Here is a 14456-nt window from a genome sequence, read left to right on the forward strand (position 1 = left end):
AGTCCCTCTAGGGGACATCTGCATGGCGGCTACCTGGGCGTCTACACACACCTTTACCCGCCATTACTGCCTGTCGCAGCAACATGCCGAAGACACCCGGATGGGACAGGCAGTGCTTCGACACCTATTCCAGTAAGGTAAGCCCCGGCTGCGGGGTTGCATCCTGTGGAATTTATGACTGTATGTGGTCCGTTTTTTCCTATGTAAACTATTACTGATGTATACATGATCATAGGGAACGGCCTTTTGCGAAGAAAGTATATGGGTTTGCATGCACACCTCCTCTTGGGGGTAGTACTGCTATGTAATCTATTCAAAGCATGTGAATCCATGAAAGATCCAATGCTGGAGAAGGGAATAGTTTCTTACCTGTAACTCCATTTCTCCAGCATTGGTATCTTTCATGGATTCACATGCGCCCACCTGCCTCCCCTGATCATGCAAACCGGTTCCCCCACTACTTTGGGGGCCGAAATCTGAGGGAGCGCGGGGGCGGGGCCTGTATTTATATCATGACGTCCTGACGGCACGGGCACGCATGATACAAAACGAGGTGGATAGGACGCATAAGCGTCGAAAAAGTTTTCCTACGGGAAAGGGTCTATATAATGTACCGGGGATTCCCAGCCTGACGACGGGGAATATTCAAAGCATGTGAGTCCATGAAAGATACCAATGCTGGAGAAATGGAGTTACAGGTAAGAAACTATTCCCTTTCATCGCAGGACTAGATGATCCACAGATCACAGTAAACTGGAGGCATGTAGATCACCTCAGGCCTAGATAGCGCAAAGCGCATGCGACTGAACAAAACAATTGCACGCACTAGCGTGCTACTTCAAAAAGCCAGCCTCCTGCTTCAAATAGCACCAGGTAATGAGCGCAACAATGCTGTAGCTGGGTGGTGAGGGGAAATGCACCAAACCATCTGTAGTGCACTGCCAGATGAGGTTCTTCCTTTGGCAGCAGGAACTTCACGTTGTGACCCTACTTTACCTGTGGTGCGGGGGTCAAAGGCATTCTTCCTTGCGCCTAGTGTCCTGTCCTGACTGCTCTATTGGTAGTCTTCCCACATGGCAGGGTGCCACAGCCCCACAGGTCTGTCACTGAGAATACAATCCTCTTAGAACCTGGCAACGGGTTGACTGGGAGTTGCAAGTTTCACTGCCGCATTTCCAGTGTATTAACCATGCTGGGACACATTGTCGTTGGTTGAACAGAAGTTGATTATTTTTTGTAGCACACCACAGCCATTATCAGAGGGACCAACAGACCAAACTGGTGACCTCGCCGGATTCCAGCCAGAGGAGGCATGAAATGTAATGACACAATGACATGATAATTACAATGTGCTGCAAAGGGGTTGCAGAACAAACAAACAAGGATATAATAACTGCTATTTGACATACAACCAAATTGGTGCACTACACGTTAGCACCCAACTACAACACTGTGGGCCTCATTATAACCTTTGCGGAACGGGTTAACGAGCTCTGCTAATGGAGGCGGACCCGTTAAACCCGTTCTGCGCAAATTACGAGGTCCCCTCACGGGACCGGATAAGGACGCCTGGTAAAACCAGGCGTCGTTACCGGGTCCTGCGAGAGGAAGAGGGAGCTAACAACAGGCCCGTCGTAATCAGCCCGTTGTTAGCTCCCTCTTCCATTCCCATTGAGCCCTATGGGGGCTCAGATGGGAATGGGGAAGATCCGGGCCTGGGTTCCCAGAGGGAGGAATTACCGGGCCCTCCGAGCTCAGAATGGCCCGGTAATTCCCCATTCTGGGAACCCAGTAAAGGAGCCCGGTTCAGCTAATAGCTCCATGGCTACCACCAAACTCGTAATGAGGCCCTGTTAATCTTCTGCAAGATGATCCTCATGGCTGTGGAAGAATGGGTTGAGGAAACAAAGCACCCTGGCCCCACTGTATGGTTTATTTAGCCCTGGACTGTCAACTGTTGCTCGTACTATCAGTATCTGATCCAGTTCTGATCCACATAATAAAATGGTAGATAACAATCTGTGACCTTTTTATATGTAGAGCTGTGTTCTGGAAAATGGTGAAAGGAATGAATGCGAGTCCTCTGCTTCTGAAGAACATCAAAGCAGCATACACCAACAAAACTCCACAGTCGATCATTCAGGGTGGTTACACGTGAGGTTAAACTGGGGTCCTTGCTGCCCCAATACTGCTTTCCCTATGCATGAATGATCTGCTTGATAATTAAAATCAGCCCAATAGTTAGTTTTTGGATTGGGTGCTGTAGGGTACCCATGTCGTCATAAACTGATGGATCTAGTCTGCTGGCTTGAAAGAGGGGTGAGTGATAACTCGAGGACCTTTCAGCATGCCTCCCCATCACTTTAAATCCTCTGCAAGCAACGCCCTTGGAGGTACTTTGTGCCCACCTGTGCCCTTTTCCAGAGGCCCTGAGGGGTTGACTGCAACACCTCATTGGTGGTGTACATTCTCTCTTGTGATTTTGTTTTTGCTGTAGTACCTACTTTATAATGGGATTCTGTAGAAGAGAAACGGGGAATCCTGTATTTGCATGGGAAAAATACTATGAGGGTAGGTGCACAATATATTGGGTGTCACACACACTTGCTGCCCTTCTGTAATACCAGGTGGCACGGGAGGATAGCTCAGCGGTAACATGTTCCACTTGGAAGCAAAACGACACAGAGCAACACAGGTTCAATCCCCGGGTCCGCGCTTAGAAACATCTGGGTATTAAGCGTGTTAGAAATAACCTATCCTATCACTTGTAGAACAAAAAGTGGAATAACTTTTTTAATGCAATGCCAGCTCCATTTGTGTTACATGGCCCTAGGTGGATGATTGAGGTGCCTGTTGATGATAAAACACCCTCACTCTGAGTGGTTCTTGCAAAAAGCGGTGCCCTTATTTAATTTGTTCTTCTGGTGATCATAAAATACACAGCTTTGTGTAAGAATGTTATGGCATATTGTTGTTTTATGAGATTGTTGTGTGGTGGATTCTAATCTTCACTATATTTGTAATGCTTCTCTCTCTGCAGTTGGATGGGTATATTGCACGGAACTGGGCGAATCAAAAATCTGTTTTGGGAAGTGCCCTTGATCCTTTGGCTGATAAAATACTCATCAGCATTCTTTATGTGTGCCTAACATATACTGGGCTTATTCCAGGTGAGTCTGGTACTCTCTACTTTTGTACACCTGATTGATTGATTTAATTTAAGTATATATTGCAGAGTGGTAAAGACAGTGCTCTTCTTCAAAAATTCGAATTTCCTTTTTGTGTATTTTCTTTTTGGTTTTTTTGAACTGTCATTAGATGTGGAATATTAGTATGGTTAACTAACTTAACATGTGAATTTCAAGTGCTAAAAAAAATTGTCATGTCTGGGTGTAAGCTTTGAAGTAGTAAGCTATAAGCCAGGCATGAAAGGCACTCGCTCTCATGAACTGCAGTACTCGTGGCACATGTCTTCGTGCACCAAAACAATAAAAATGTATCAGCTGTAGTTCTAGCCACAGCCATGACTAGTATATTGTTTAAATCCTTCTAAATCATGGTAGAAAATAGATGTATGGGGGGTGCTGTTGAGCAGCCCAGAAAATGGCTACTTAGCGTCTGGGCTCCATACCTGCCTGCCTGGATCCGACAAATATCGGCACTTCTCCTTCACATCCCATAACGAGACTACAACGATTCTTTAGCCAGCACTCTCCCTTCTATGTGCTCGAAGTTTGGAGGGAGATCAGAGCCTGGAGCCCCTGCTGCGAACGCCGGCTTGCGGCCTCCATTCCGGCCCTCCCTGGCGCCGGCTCGCGGCTGCCTGCCGTGTTCTTTGATTGGGCCACAAGCATCCTGAGGCGCTCCCTGGTCGGAGGATTCCACCCGCCTTCGGTGGCCGTGGAGGCAGGACATCTAGCCCTCCGCCGCCCAGGCCGTGAGTTGACTTCCGGGCGGCCGGCGCTGCTGTGCCGGGGATCGCTGGGAGCAGACGGCGCGGCTCCTGGACTCGCTGCCGCGGGCTGAGGTGGTACCCTCCCGCATCGACACAAGCGCGGGCCCCCTGGCCCTGAAGGTGCATGTACCAGGCACCGCGCTGCGGAATCCCGCGGCATCCCTGAGGACCTGATAACGCCGCTCGGCGGGGGCTTATCCCCCCCCCCTTTTTGCTGTGCTCCACCTGCCCCACAGACACAGGGCCATCAGCACGCCCCTCTGCTGGGGGCCCACGGTGCTTCCTGAGACTGGCTGCCGCCTCCACACCTCATTGACCCCGCAACCCTCAGTGGAGCGGGAGCTGCCCTCTGGGGCGCGCTACTTTGCGGGTGGACATACGGGTCCAGCCACCCCAAAGGCTACAAGGTGGGTGCCGCAGGCGCTGCTATATCCCTCTGATCTATCCCGATCTAGACCCTGGCCCACCCCGCCACTTGCGGTCGACTCAGTGAGCCTGGACAAAGTCGAACGCGAATGCCTGCATAGAAGCCCTCGGGGCTCCCCCCCCTGCTCTCGCCGCTCGACTGGCCAATGGCCGCCACTGACCATCCGCTGGAACCCACTTGCGCATGACTCTCTTGACAACCTCAGAAGCGGCGGCCCACATGTCCTCCTGGTGCGGTTCGGAATAGACACTTCCCGTGGCCCCCTCACCTCAGAGGGCCCCATACAATTATGTGCTGAGTACTCCTGCTGTGGTTCCCGGGCTTGGGTGGTGCCACTATAGGAGGAATCATCTCACCTAATCAACGTATACAGCTGCGAACAGTATCGCCCCTCCATCCTGCTTGCGACCCAATACCCAGTGAGCCCACGCCTAATCTAAGGCGACCCTAATCAACGGGGCGCGCTTAACTCCCCCTAGCCTTCTCCATCCAAGGGACCTGCGACCGCCGTGAGACACCTGCGGAGTCCAGCAATATACAGCCCTCCTGGCTACACCTGCTCGGTGCTTCTACGTCACTGTGGTCTAACGGCGAACTAGCCACCTCCGCCCTGGCGAGCACTACCGCTGCCACCAAATTCAAGCTAACTCCACGTCACAACCGCCGGCCCACCTCCACCCTCTCTGCGGAGGCCCTAGCCTGCACCTACCACTAACCCCGCCAGGTTGGACGCAGTTTCCCACTACAGAAATGTCCAACAGGTCGCGTGGTGCTAACAAGGTAGGCGCCATGGATAAGTTCGCCAAGGCGGCGCCCAGGGCGGACCAGCCGTCCGCCTCTGCAGCACAGGAGGAGAGCGACGTCGTGCCGGACCCCCCACAACCAGACCTAACGGCAATGATGGAGTCCATGGCCAAAAACTTTGCAGCCTTTCATGAAAAGCTGAATGACATCCACGCTAATGTTGCCTCTCTAAGAGCTAAACTCGACCAGCATGGGGCCAGGATCACAGAAACGGAGCAAAGAATCGGACCAATGAATACAACGTTCATACCTTGCAAAACAGTTACTGAGCTTGTCCGTGACATGAAACAGGTCAAAGCCAAATGTGACGACCTTGAATCGAGGTCTCGGAGAAAGAATATTTGCATAGTGGGGGTCCCCGAATCTGCGCTAAAAGGTTGTATGGAACATGCGGTCGAACAACTCCTCAAAGATCTCGACAATCCTGCGCTCTCACCATTCTTCACAGTTGAAAGAGCACACCGCTCGCTAGCACCCCGGCCCAAACCGGGAGACTTCCCAAAGCCGATAATCGCAAAGCTGTTGAGTTACAAGGACAGAGACCACATACTCCGTCTGGCCAGAGAGAAAGGGGAACTAAGGCTGGACTCACAAATCATTTTCTGTGGTGGTGCAGATGGAAAGACGTCAATTTGGAGGGGTAAAATAAACGCTAAGAGACAGGAAAATCGAGTACGCGATGCTCTTCCCTGCTCGCCTAAAAATCACCCACCGCAACAAACTCTATTTTTTCACAGTCCCTGACGAGGCGGTCAAGTTCATCGAGGCACAAATCCCACTAGTGGACCCCCAGAAGACCCCATGATCAACAACTAGCTCCAGGCTGCCGGCCCCGTGCTCGGTGCCTTGCTGGATTTGGCCAACCTGTGAACTGCCACCTGGCGGGCTGATGTCCCCCCCCCCCCCCCATCACCCATCTTGGGCCGACACAGGCCAAACATCAGCATATCAAGAGCACGACTCCTCGAAGGGGATACATCTTCAACTCACTGGACTGTATCACCACACACGGGGCCCGACCACTTACAGCCAAGCAGTACTGTCATACACCACCCCAAGGCAGTAGCAGCTTATGCCTTGCCATTCTACTACATGTGTGTCCTCTCTTCGTAACCTTACTTTCATCAGCCGATCCAAAATTTTAATGATGTTCCATCATACCGATAGTAACAAAGGTGGGTCGGACGGCAGCAGCAGCCCCCACTGCAACTGCAATGTCTCCTAAAACGGAGTGTTTGTGTTTAAGCCCCAGTTGGGCTACTGTTCAAGCGTCGCTGAGTTGGGGATGGCGCGCAGTTGATCGCTCCGGGGGTGGGTACTATCACACTGCTAGTTGGTACCAAGCAGTGAGGGTGGGGGGTGGCAAAGTTGGGGAATGGTGTATTGAAAATGGCGGAAAGGTTGGGAACGGGGTTAAAGCAAGGCATCCTCATGCCATTGCAGCACACATGGCGGCACGCAGAGAAAGATTTCACACTAGGGATGTCCCATAAGTTGTTGGCATGGCTATAAAAATGCTGACATGGAATGTCCGGGGATTGACAAATTTCGCAAAGTCCCGTAGGATCACGGCATATGCACAGAGGCATGGGATCAAGGTACTCCTACTGCAAGAGACACACGCGCTGAAACTTCTCTCATCAAATCTTGCACAAACCTGGGGCCCCAATAGATACTATACTCAATATTCCACACAGTCCAGGGGAGTTCTTACTCTCATCCACAAGTCTTTAAAATTCACACTCCATACATCCCACATTGACACAGAAGGTAGATATGTGATTCTCCACTGCACTCTAGCTAACGAAAAATGTTTGCTTATTAACTCATATGCCCCCAACACAGATTCCCCTGAATTTATAGACACAATAACTGCCATCCTTATGAGATATGTGGAAGTCCCCATTATATAGGGAGGCAACATGAATCTTATACGTCCTGGATAGAACGACCAACACCCGCAGGGTCACTTCCCACGTTGCCAAGTGACTCCATACACAAATGCTCTCCCTGAATCTGCACGATGTGTGGAGAACGCTCCACCCCCAGGAAAGAGAGTATACTTTCTATTCAACGGTCCACGACAGCTCCTCAAGAATAGATATGTTCCTCCTGTCCGGGAACCGTGTGGGCAGGGTTTCTGAGGTCAGTATCCTCCCGCGCACGCTTTCTGACCACTCCCCTGTGCTAGTACATATCCATATGGGTAATACTCCGACGGCCCGACCCGCCTGGCGCTTTAAATCTGACGCTCTGTCGGACATTGTCTTCGAGGCCGAGATACTAGCGGACATAAACACGTTGTTTGAGAACAACAACACGTCTGACACCCCCGAAGGGACCAGATGGGAGGCATTTAAAGTATACATCAGAGGGATGTGTATCTCGAGGGAGGCGGGGGGGTCCTCAAAGCTATAAGGCAGTCCTTAAGCAATTCCGAAACCAAGCTCAAAACCCTTGAACAAGAGTACGTTTCCACACCAGCCCCGGCAACCCTGGCAAAGATCAGAACAGAGCTGGAGCTGTTTGAGTTCCACGCCCTAAGTGCGGTTCGATACCATGCCCGCCCTGTGGCTGCCCGAAGGTATGGGGAGGGAGACAGACCGGGAAGAACCCTCGCCAGATTGGTGCGGGAGGAGGGTGGCAAGACCCGTATAGATAACTAACTGGAAGGTACACACCTGACACTCAGAATGTATAACTGACTTTAATGTGCATGTGGTGCTCTATTATGAAATAGAGGGATCTATTTCAGAGTAATTCAAGGTGCAGGGGAGAAAAGAAATCAACCCTGGCATATGGGTTGTACAATTACACAAAGACCAAAAAAGAACCCTATTAGGGAACTCCCGTCCCCTGCACTCTATTTATCGCTTAAGCAAGCTGAGTAAAGGTTTATTCCCAAGAGGGGAATCGGAGTAAATGGAGTAAATCAATTTAAAGTTAAATGAAACAACATAGTAATTCAAGATATCGGTTTAGTATCGAAACATATTCATCAGTTCAAAGAAGAGTTGGTTATCCAATCAGGATTTATTTTTCAAAGAGCAAATGCCCAACGCGTTTCGAGATAATGTTCTCTTCATCAGGGGCTGTAGTTATTCGTTGTGTCAATCACAGTAACTCTAGAGAAGTATATACAAAATAATAATAATGTCAGTTTACATGATAATAACATAGACTGAATGTTTAGAGACAGCGAATTATCCAATCAGCCATATGGGTTCTTAAAGCAAAAGGTAGTACACTAATTAGAAGAGTCTACAATCATGTTATAAAGCAACAAGGAACTAGAGTTAATATCGTTTTAGCAGAGTCTTCATCCTATCAAACAATTGTAAATCAAATGTAAGTAAAAATGGACTATTGCAAATACCACTAGGTGTATAAAGGGTAAAAAACATACCGTATGTTACATTAAAGGATGGACTGGGTCATGTTGTTACACAAGTGTGTCATCCCAACAAGGTGTAGCTGTCTGGGTCCCCTATAGTATAACCAAAGAGGCAAAAGATGCTGAATGAGCACTGTGCTTTGGAATCAAGTGAAAATGGATAGATGTAGAAGAAAGTCTGTTAACTTACTAGCCAAACAAGAATCGCTTGTATCTGAATCCCTCAGAGGCTGGGGGGCCGTGTTGGTGTCAAAGGAAAACAGTATTTTCAGTCTGTGCGCGGTACCTAAAAGATGGAGGCACCACTCGTTACAAATAGAACGACCAAAAAGGTCTAAAGTGTCAAGAGTATCCATCTAGGATCAAAATCGAAAAATAGAGTTATAGTAGTATGGCCCTGTCCCAGAATAAGTAACTTACTGTAGTCCTTGTAAGGCAGGAAAGACAGGTAAGAGCGGGGAGATACAGCAGTCGCTAGAGACCTCCAAAAAACATGGCGGTTAATATATACGTCATTGTTGTGACGTCATTACGCTGAAGCGCACATGACGTCGCCAATGTAAACACCATGTACACGTCTGTTTAAAGAGACGGGTCTGGTAGCAAAAAGTGGCCAAGAGGTAAATACGGCTGAATGTGAAAAGCTGAATGTGAAAAGCTTTCCTGAGTCACTTAATGTGGCAAGAAGGTCTATGTATGCAGGAAAATGCGTATGAAGGGAGTCTAACAAGGAGTGTCATTTAAAGAAATTAGTCTGATTCGTTTAATATTCTCAAAAAGTCTGTACATACGGGAAAGTACGTATGAAGGGAGTCTAACAAGAGATGTAATTAAAAAAACTAGTGTCATTGGAAAGGTATATATGAACCTTCAAAAATGATTAACCCGAATATTGTTAGAGATAATACAAAGGAGGTGCAAATACAAAACTGCATAGATATATTAGTCATTTGTAGCCAGATATGACATGTTATACATAGAAAACATATGCATTGGTAAATGTGAGCATAGGAGAAAAGTCATCCATAGAAGTCAAGTAAATAAATAGTATCAATCTGATAAACAAGGTACGCTGTACTCTGCCTCATGTCAGATGAGTGCACAATCTGTTGAGGTTAAATGTGATTAGCCCAGATGCGAACCCAAAGTTGAATTCTAGTACCTCTGGGGGGGAAAGTTGGTGCCTGTATTTAGACTTAAAGGCTATCGATGTGGTAGAGCAGATCTCAGCAATGAAGGGAAAAGGATGTAGCGTTAAAAGAGAGGCGTTTCAAAGGAAAGGCCCTAGGTAGAAATCTTCGTTAAGTCCTTTGGGATTAACTGAGTCCAATTTATGGATCCAGTACAGTTCTCTTTGTGCTAACTTCTTAGCAAAATCTCCTCCTCTTGGTAGAGAATGTACTGTTTCTAAAATAACCCATCTGAGTTGTGAGATGTTATGACCGTTCTCCTTAAAGTGTCTAAAGACTGGTGATTTGTCGTTCTGTGTTCTAATATTCGACTTATGTTCAGTCCAGCGTTCTTTCGCTTTCCTAATTGTTTTGCCTACATAGTATTTCCCACAGGGACATCTTAAGGCTTAGATGACATTTTTGCTGTCACAAGTAGCATGATATGATAGGAATATTTTTTTACCATTGTTGGGGTGTCGGATGTATTTACCTTTAATTATATTAGGGCAATGCTGACAGTGTAGACATGGGTAAGTTCCAGGTTTTTGTTTTCTCAAAGTCGTTTGTACTGATAATGTTTTTTTTTCAGCTTTAACCAAACTATCCCTCAAGTTCTTTCCTCTCTTATACGCCAGCATTGGCGGTTCTGGGAATAATTTGTTAAGATTAGGGTCTGCTTTGATGAGGTCCCAATTCTTGGTTATTATTCTCTTGATCTGATAACTCTGACTGGAAAATTTCAGTGTATGGATGAGTCTGGTATTAATCTTCTTAGGTTTTTCTTCCAGTAGGTTGGATCTTGAAAGAGTCGCGGTACGTCTGATAGCTTTATCAACGGTGGCATCAGGGAAGCCTCTATTGATAAACCTTTGTTTCATATCCTCATATTCTCCTTGTAGTTTAGTAGTGTCAGATGTAATCCTTTTTAGACGTAACATTTGACTAAAGGGTAAGTTGTCCTTCAAGTGGGTTAGGTGGAAACTTTCAAATCGTAGTGTACTGTTACAATCCGTGGGTTTCCTGTAAATACTGGTTTGTAGATTGTTACCAATGATTCCAATATTGATGTCCAGGAAATGAATGTTGGGTGTGCCCATCTCTAGGGTGAAGGTAATTCTTTCATGGCAATTGTTTAAATATTGGAAGAACTGGTTGAGTTCATCTTTGGTGCCTAGCCAGATACCAAAGATGTCATCTATAAACCTTTTCCACAGAGCTATCTTGGTTTTCCACGGTTCTGTGTTCAATACATAGGTCTCTTCAAAATGGAACATGAAAATATTTGCGTAAGATGGGGCCACTGGTGACCCCATCGATGTGCCTGCTGTCTGTAGATAGAATTTATCATTGAACCTAAAGTAGTTGTTGAATAAAATGATGTGAATAAGTTCCATAGCAAATACTTTGTGTATCTTGGTGTTTCTATGTTTCAAAAGAAACCATTCCAGCGCTTCTATCCCTTGTTGGTGCGGGATAGAGGTGTACAGGCTGTTAACATCCAGTGTAAATAGGATAGATGTGGAATTGTCAATTTGTACTTCATTGATGACTCTAAGGAAATGAGCAGTGTCTTTCAAGTAAGTGGATGTCCGTTGGACTAATGGTTGGAGTGCTTGATCCAAATAAGTAGCTAGGGGGTGAAACACACTTTCAGTCCCCGCAACAATAGGTCTGAATGGTGGCTTAGTCTTGTCTTTATGGATTTTTGGAAGAGCATAAAATACCGGGGTCACTGGAAAGTTTTTAATGAGAAAGTCACAAGTGTGGTCAGAAATCCAATCCATTTCTGATGCTTTCTCGACTGCTTTCTTAATAGTGTCTTTAATGGCCAGGATAGGGTCAGAGTCCAATACCAAATATGTGCCTTGGTCATTCAATAAATTAAGACATCCAGAGTTGTAAAAGTTGGTATCCATCAGTACTAAGGCACCGCCTTTATCGGCTGGTTTCAGTGTGATAGACCCGTATAGATAGCATTATTGACGATCGGGGTTTAAGACACTGGTCGGACCAAGCCATCATCGACACCTTTGCTAGCTTTTACGCCAATCTATATGGCCCCCGGCCAGAGCATACAGCCCATGTTCTGGACGACCTACTAGAAAGCATTCCCATGACCCTCATCTCTCACAACACCAAGGAAAAACTTGATGTCCCGATCGCCTTAGAAGAGATCGTTCAGGTAATCTCGGACCTCCCTAAGAACAAGGCCCCGGGCCCTGACGGGCTCACATCCGAGTTCTACCAGGAACATGTTGCTATTCTAGCACCCATTCTGTACGGGGTCTGGACCGAATCACTCAGATTACACGCCCTCCCTCCTTAAGAGAAGCCCTAATAACAGTCCTCCCCAAGCCGGGGAAGCCCCCTGATGAATGTGGGTCCTATAGGCCCCTATCGCTCATTAACACGGATACAAACATTTTCGCTAAAATAATTGCCAACAGATTCCTCCCACTCATGCCCCACCTAGTCCATGCTGACCAAAGTGGATTCGTTCCTGGCCGCTCTACAGCACTCAACATCCGCTGCCTATTTAACGTGATGTCCAGAATCGATCCGAGTGCTGACGCAGTGGCAGTCGCACTGGATGCACAAAAGGCATTTGACATGGTCTCATGGCAATACCTATGGGCTGTGCTAGAAAAAATGGGAGTGGGACCGAACATGCTCTCCTACATAAAACTACTGTATACAGGACCATTGGCCAGGGTGCTAGTCAACTTTGTTACCTCCTCTCCATTTGCGCTACACAGGGGCACCCGTCAGGGATGCCCATTCTCCCCCATCCTATTTGCTCTCGCCATCGAACCCATGGCAGACTACGTCAGGGATCGACACACTAACAAGGGCATTTGCATACAGGACAAGCCAGAAATCATCTCGTTCTACACGGATGACGTTCTCCTATACGTCAGAAACCCCTCCACACACCTAGATCCGATCATCCGAGACATAACCAAAATAGGCACGTACTCAGGTTTCACCATCAATTATTCTAAATCTGAAATCTTCCCTCTCACTATAGCAACCGGCATGCGAATTTCCCCTACGCTGGTCCCCAGGTGGCATTAGATACCCTGGGGTGCAAGTATCACTGACCAAAGCCTCTCTACTAGTGGACAACTACGAGTCAACAGCTCAGCTCATTGAATCCAAAATGCTCAAATGGCGCAATCTCCCATTCTCCCTCGCGGGCAGGCTGTCCCTGATAAAAAATGATCGTGGTCCCCAAGCTCCTCTATATCTTCGCCAATGTACCAATATGGCCCGGGAAGCAATATTTTAAGAGGCTCCATTCGGCGTGCGCCCAATTCCTTTGGCACTCCGGAGCAGTCCGCAATAAGTGGCAGCACATGACCATGCCATATGAAAAAGGGGGTTTCACAGCCCCTGACCTAACTTTATACTGGAACGCAGCACAGGCCCAACACGCAACTCATTGGTACACATACCTGAATCCGCCCCCTCACGTCAAACTAGAGAAGCTTGCAGGGCTTGGAACTAACATCATGACCTTACTACTACACCGCACATTCCAAACAGATGCCCAGTTAGACCCTGTGGCTGCCACGATTACAGCATGGAAGAACATTTTGCACTCTGAACAAGTCCACTGCCCATACTACAAATGGCTCCCCATATGGCAATTTCCTGGACTTGCCCCCACACACGACCAGCATTTCTCACGACACTGGGAAGACCTGGGTTACCGAGCCCTAACTGACCTATACCCCGATAGCACATTCATCACCCCCCAAACATGGCGACCCACACACTCCAACTCTGCGCTTGAGCTACTGCAATATTTCAGGCTAAGAGCGGCAGTACGGGCAATGTGGCCTTCGTACCCGGACAAACCCCCAGACTCACCTGAACTCCAATACATAGCGAATTCCACAGGCTGCAGGGGCATAGTGTCCTCCCCATACAAAATGCAGCTGGCAAAAATAAAGGACATATCCCTTAAACCACGGGAGGCATGGACCAGGGAGCTGGGAACGGAAATCACCGAGGGGATGTGGAGCAAGATGTGTGCGCACACGCGCAAAGTCTCCCTCAGTGCCAGAACTCCTCAACAGACTATTACACACCGCACAGAGTTGCGAAATTATCAGGTACTTCGACCCATACATGCCCGAAATGTAACTCTGAAGAGGCAGACCATGCACATATATTTTGATCCTGTACTGGGTTTAACACGTTCTGGACGGAAGTAACAAAGGCGCTATCAGGGATAATTGGGGCCCTAGTAGGTCTGGACCCACTAGCCCTGCTGTTCGTAATTTGGGCTGGGGAAAATGACAGGGCAATGTCAAAGTTTCTAAATGTAAGTGCCATTGTAGTCAAGAGATGCATATTGCAATGCTGGAAGCGCCGCACCACCCCCACCCTCGAAATGTGGTTGAAAGCCCTCACTTGGGTACAAATGTGTGAAGAAGAATATATCGGTTCCCTGCCTATGCCTTCCCGTCCCAAAAATGTTTGGACAGAATTCTGCAGCTACCTGAACAGTAGAGACGAGGTTGAGTGGAGCTCCACCCCTCAGTCAGACCCACCCAACTGACCATGAGAACTGAGCACTCGAAACCCCCCAAGTGGTATCCCCCCCCCTCGGGCTGAGATGTTCGAAATGCTTGTGATGCAATGCCTATGTGTGATATTATATTTGCTTTTTCTCTGCGCAGCATGTGCTGTACATGT

General features: G+C 47.8%; 1 protein-coding gene across 2 annotated transcripts in view; it reads left to right on the top strand.

The window, feature by feature from the left end:
- The window catches only part of CRLS1 (cardiolipin synthase 1), a 293521-nt gene that overhangs the window by 119309 nt on the left and 159756 nt on the right, over positions 1–14456 (top strand). For both annotated transcript variants that reach the window (XM_069608273.1, XM_069608274.1), the window contains exon 3: positions 3041–3170. In XM_069608273.1, the coding sequence (XP_069464374.1) occupies positions 3041–3170 (130 nt within the window). The remainder of the gene's footprint in view (positions 1–3040; positions 3171–14456) is intronic.

This window comes from Ambystoma mexicanum, chromosome 4q (genome assembly GCF_040938575.1).
Source record: "Ambystoma mexicanum isolate Mex_15411 chromosome 4q, UKY_AmexF1_1, whole genome shotgun sequence".
Lineage (NCBI taxonomy): Eukaryota > Metazoa > Chordata > Amphibia > Caudata > Ambystomatidae > Ambystoma > Ambystoma mexicanum.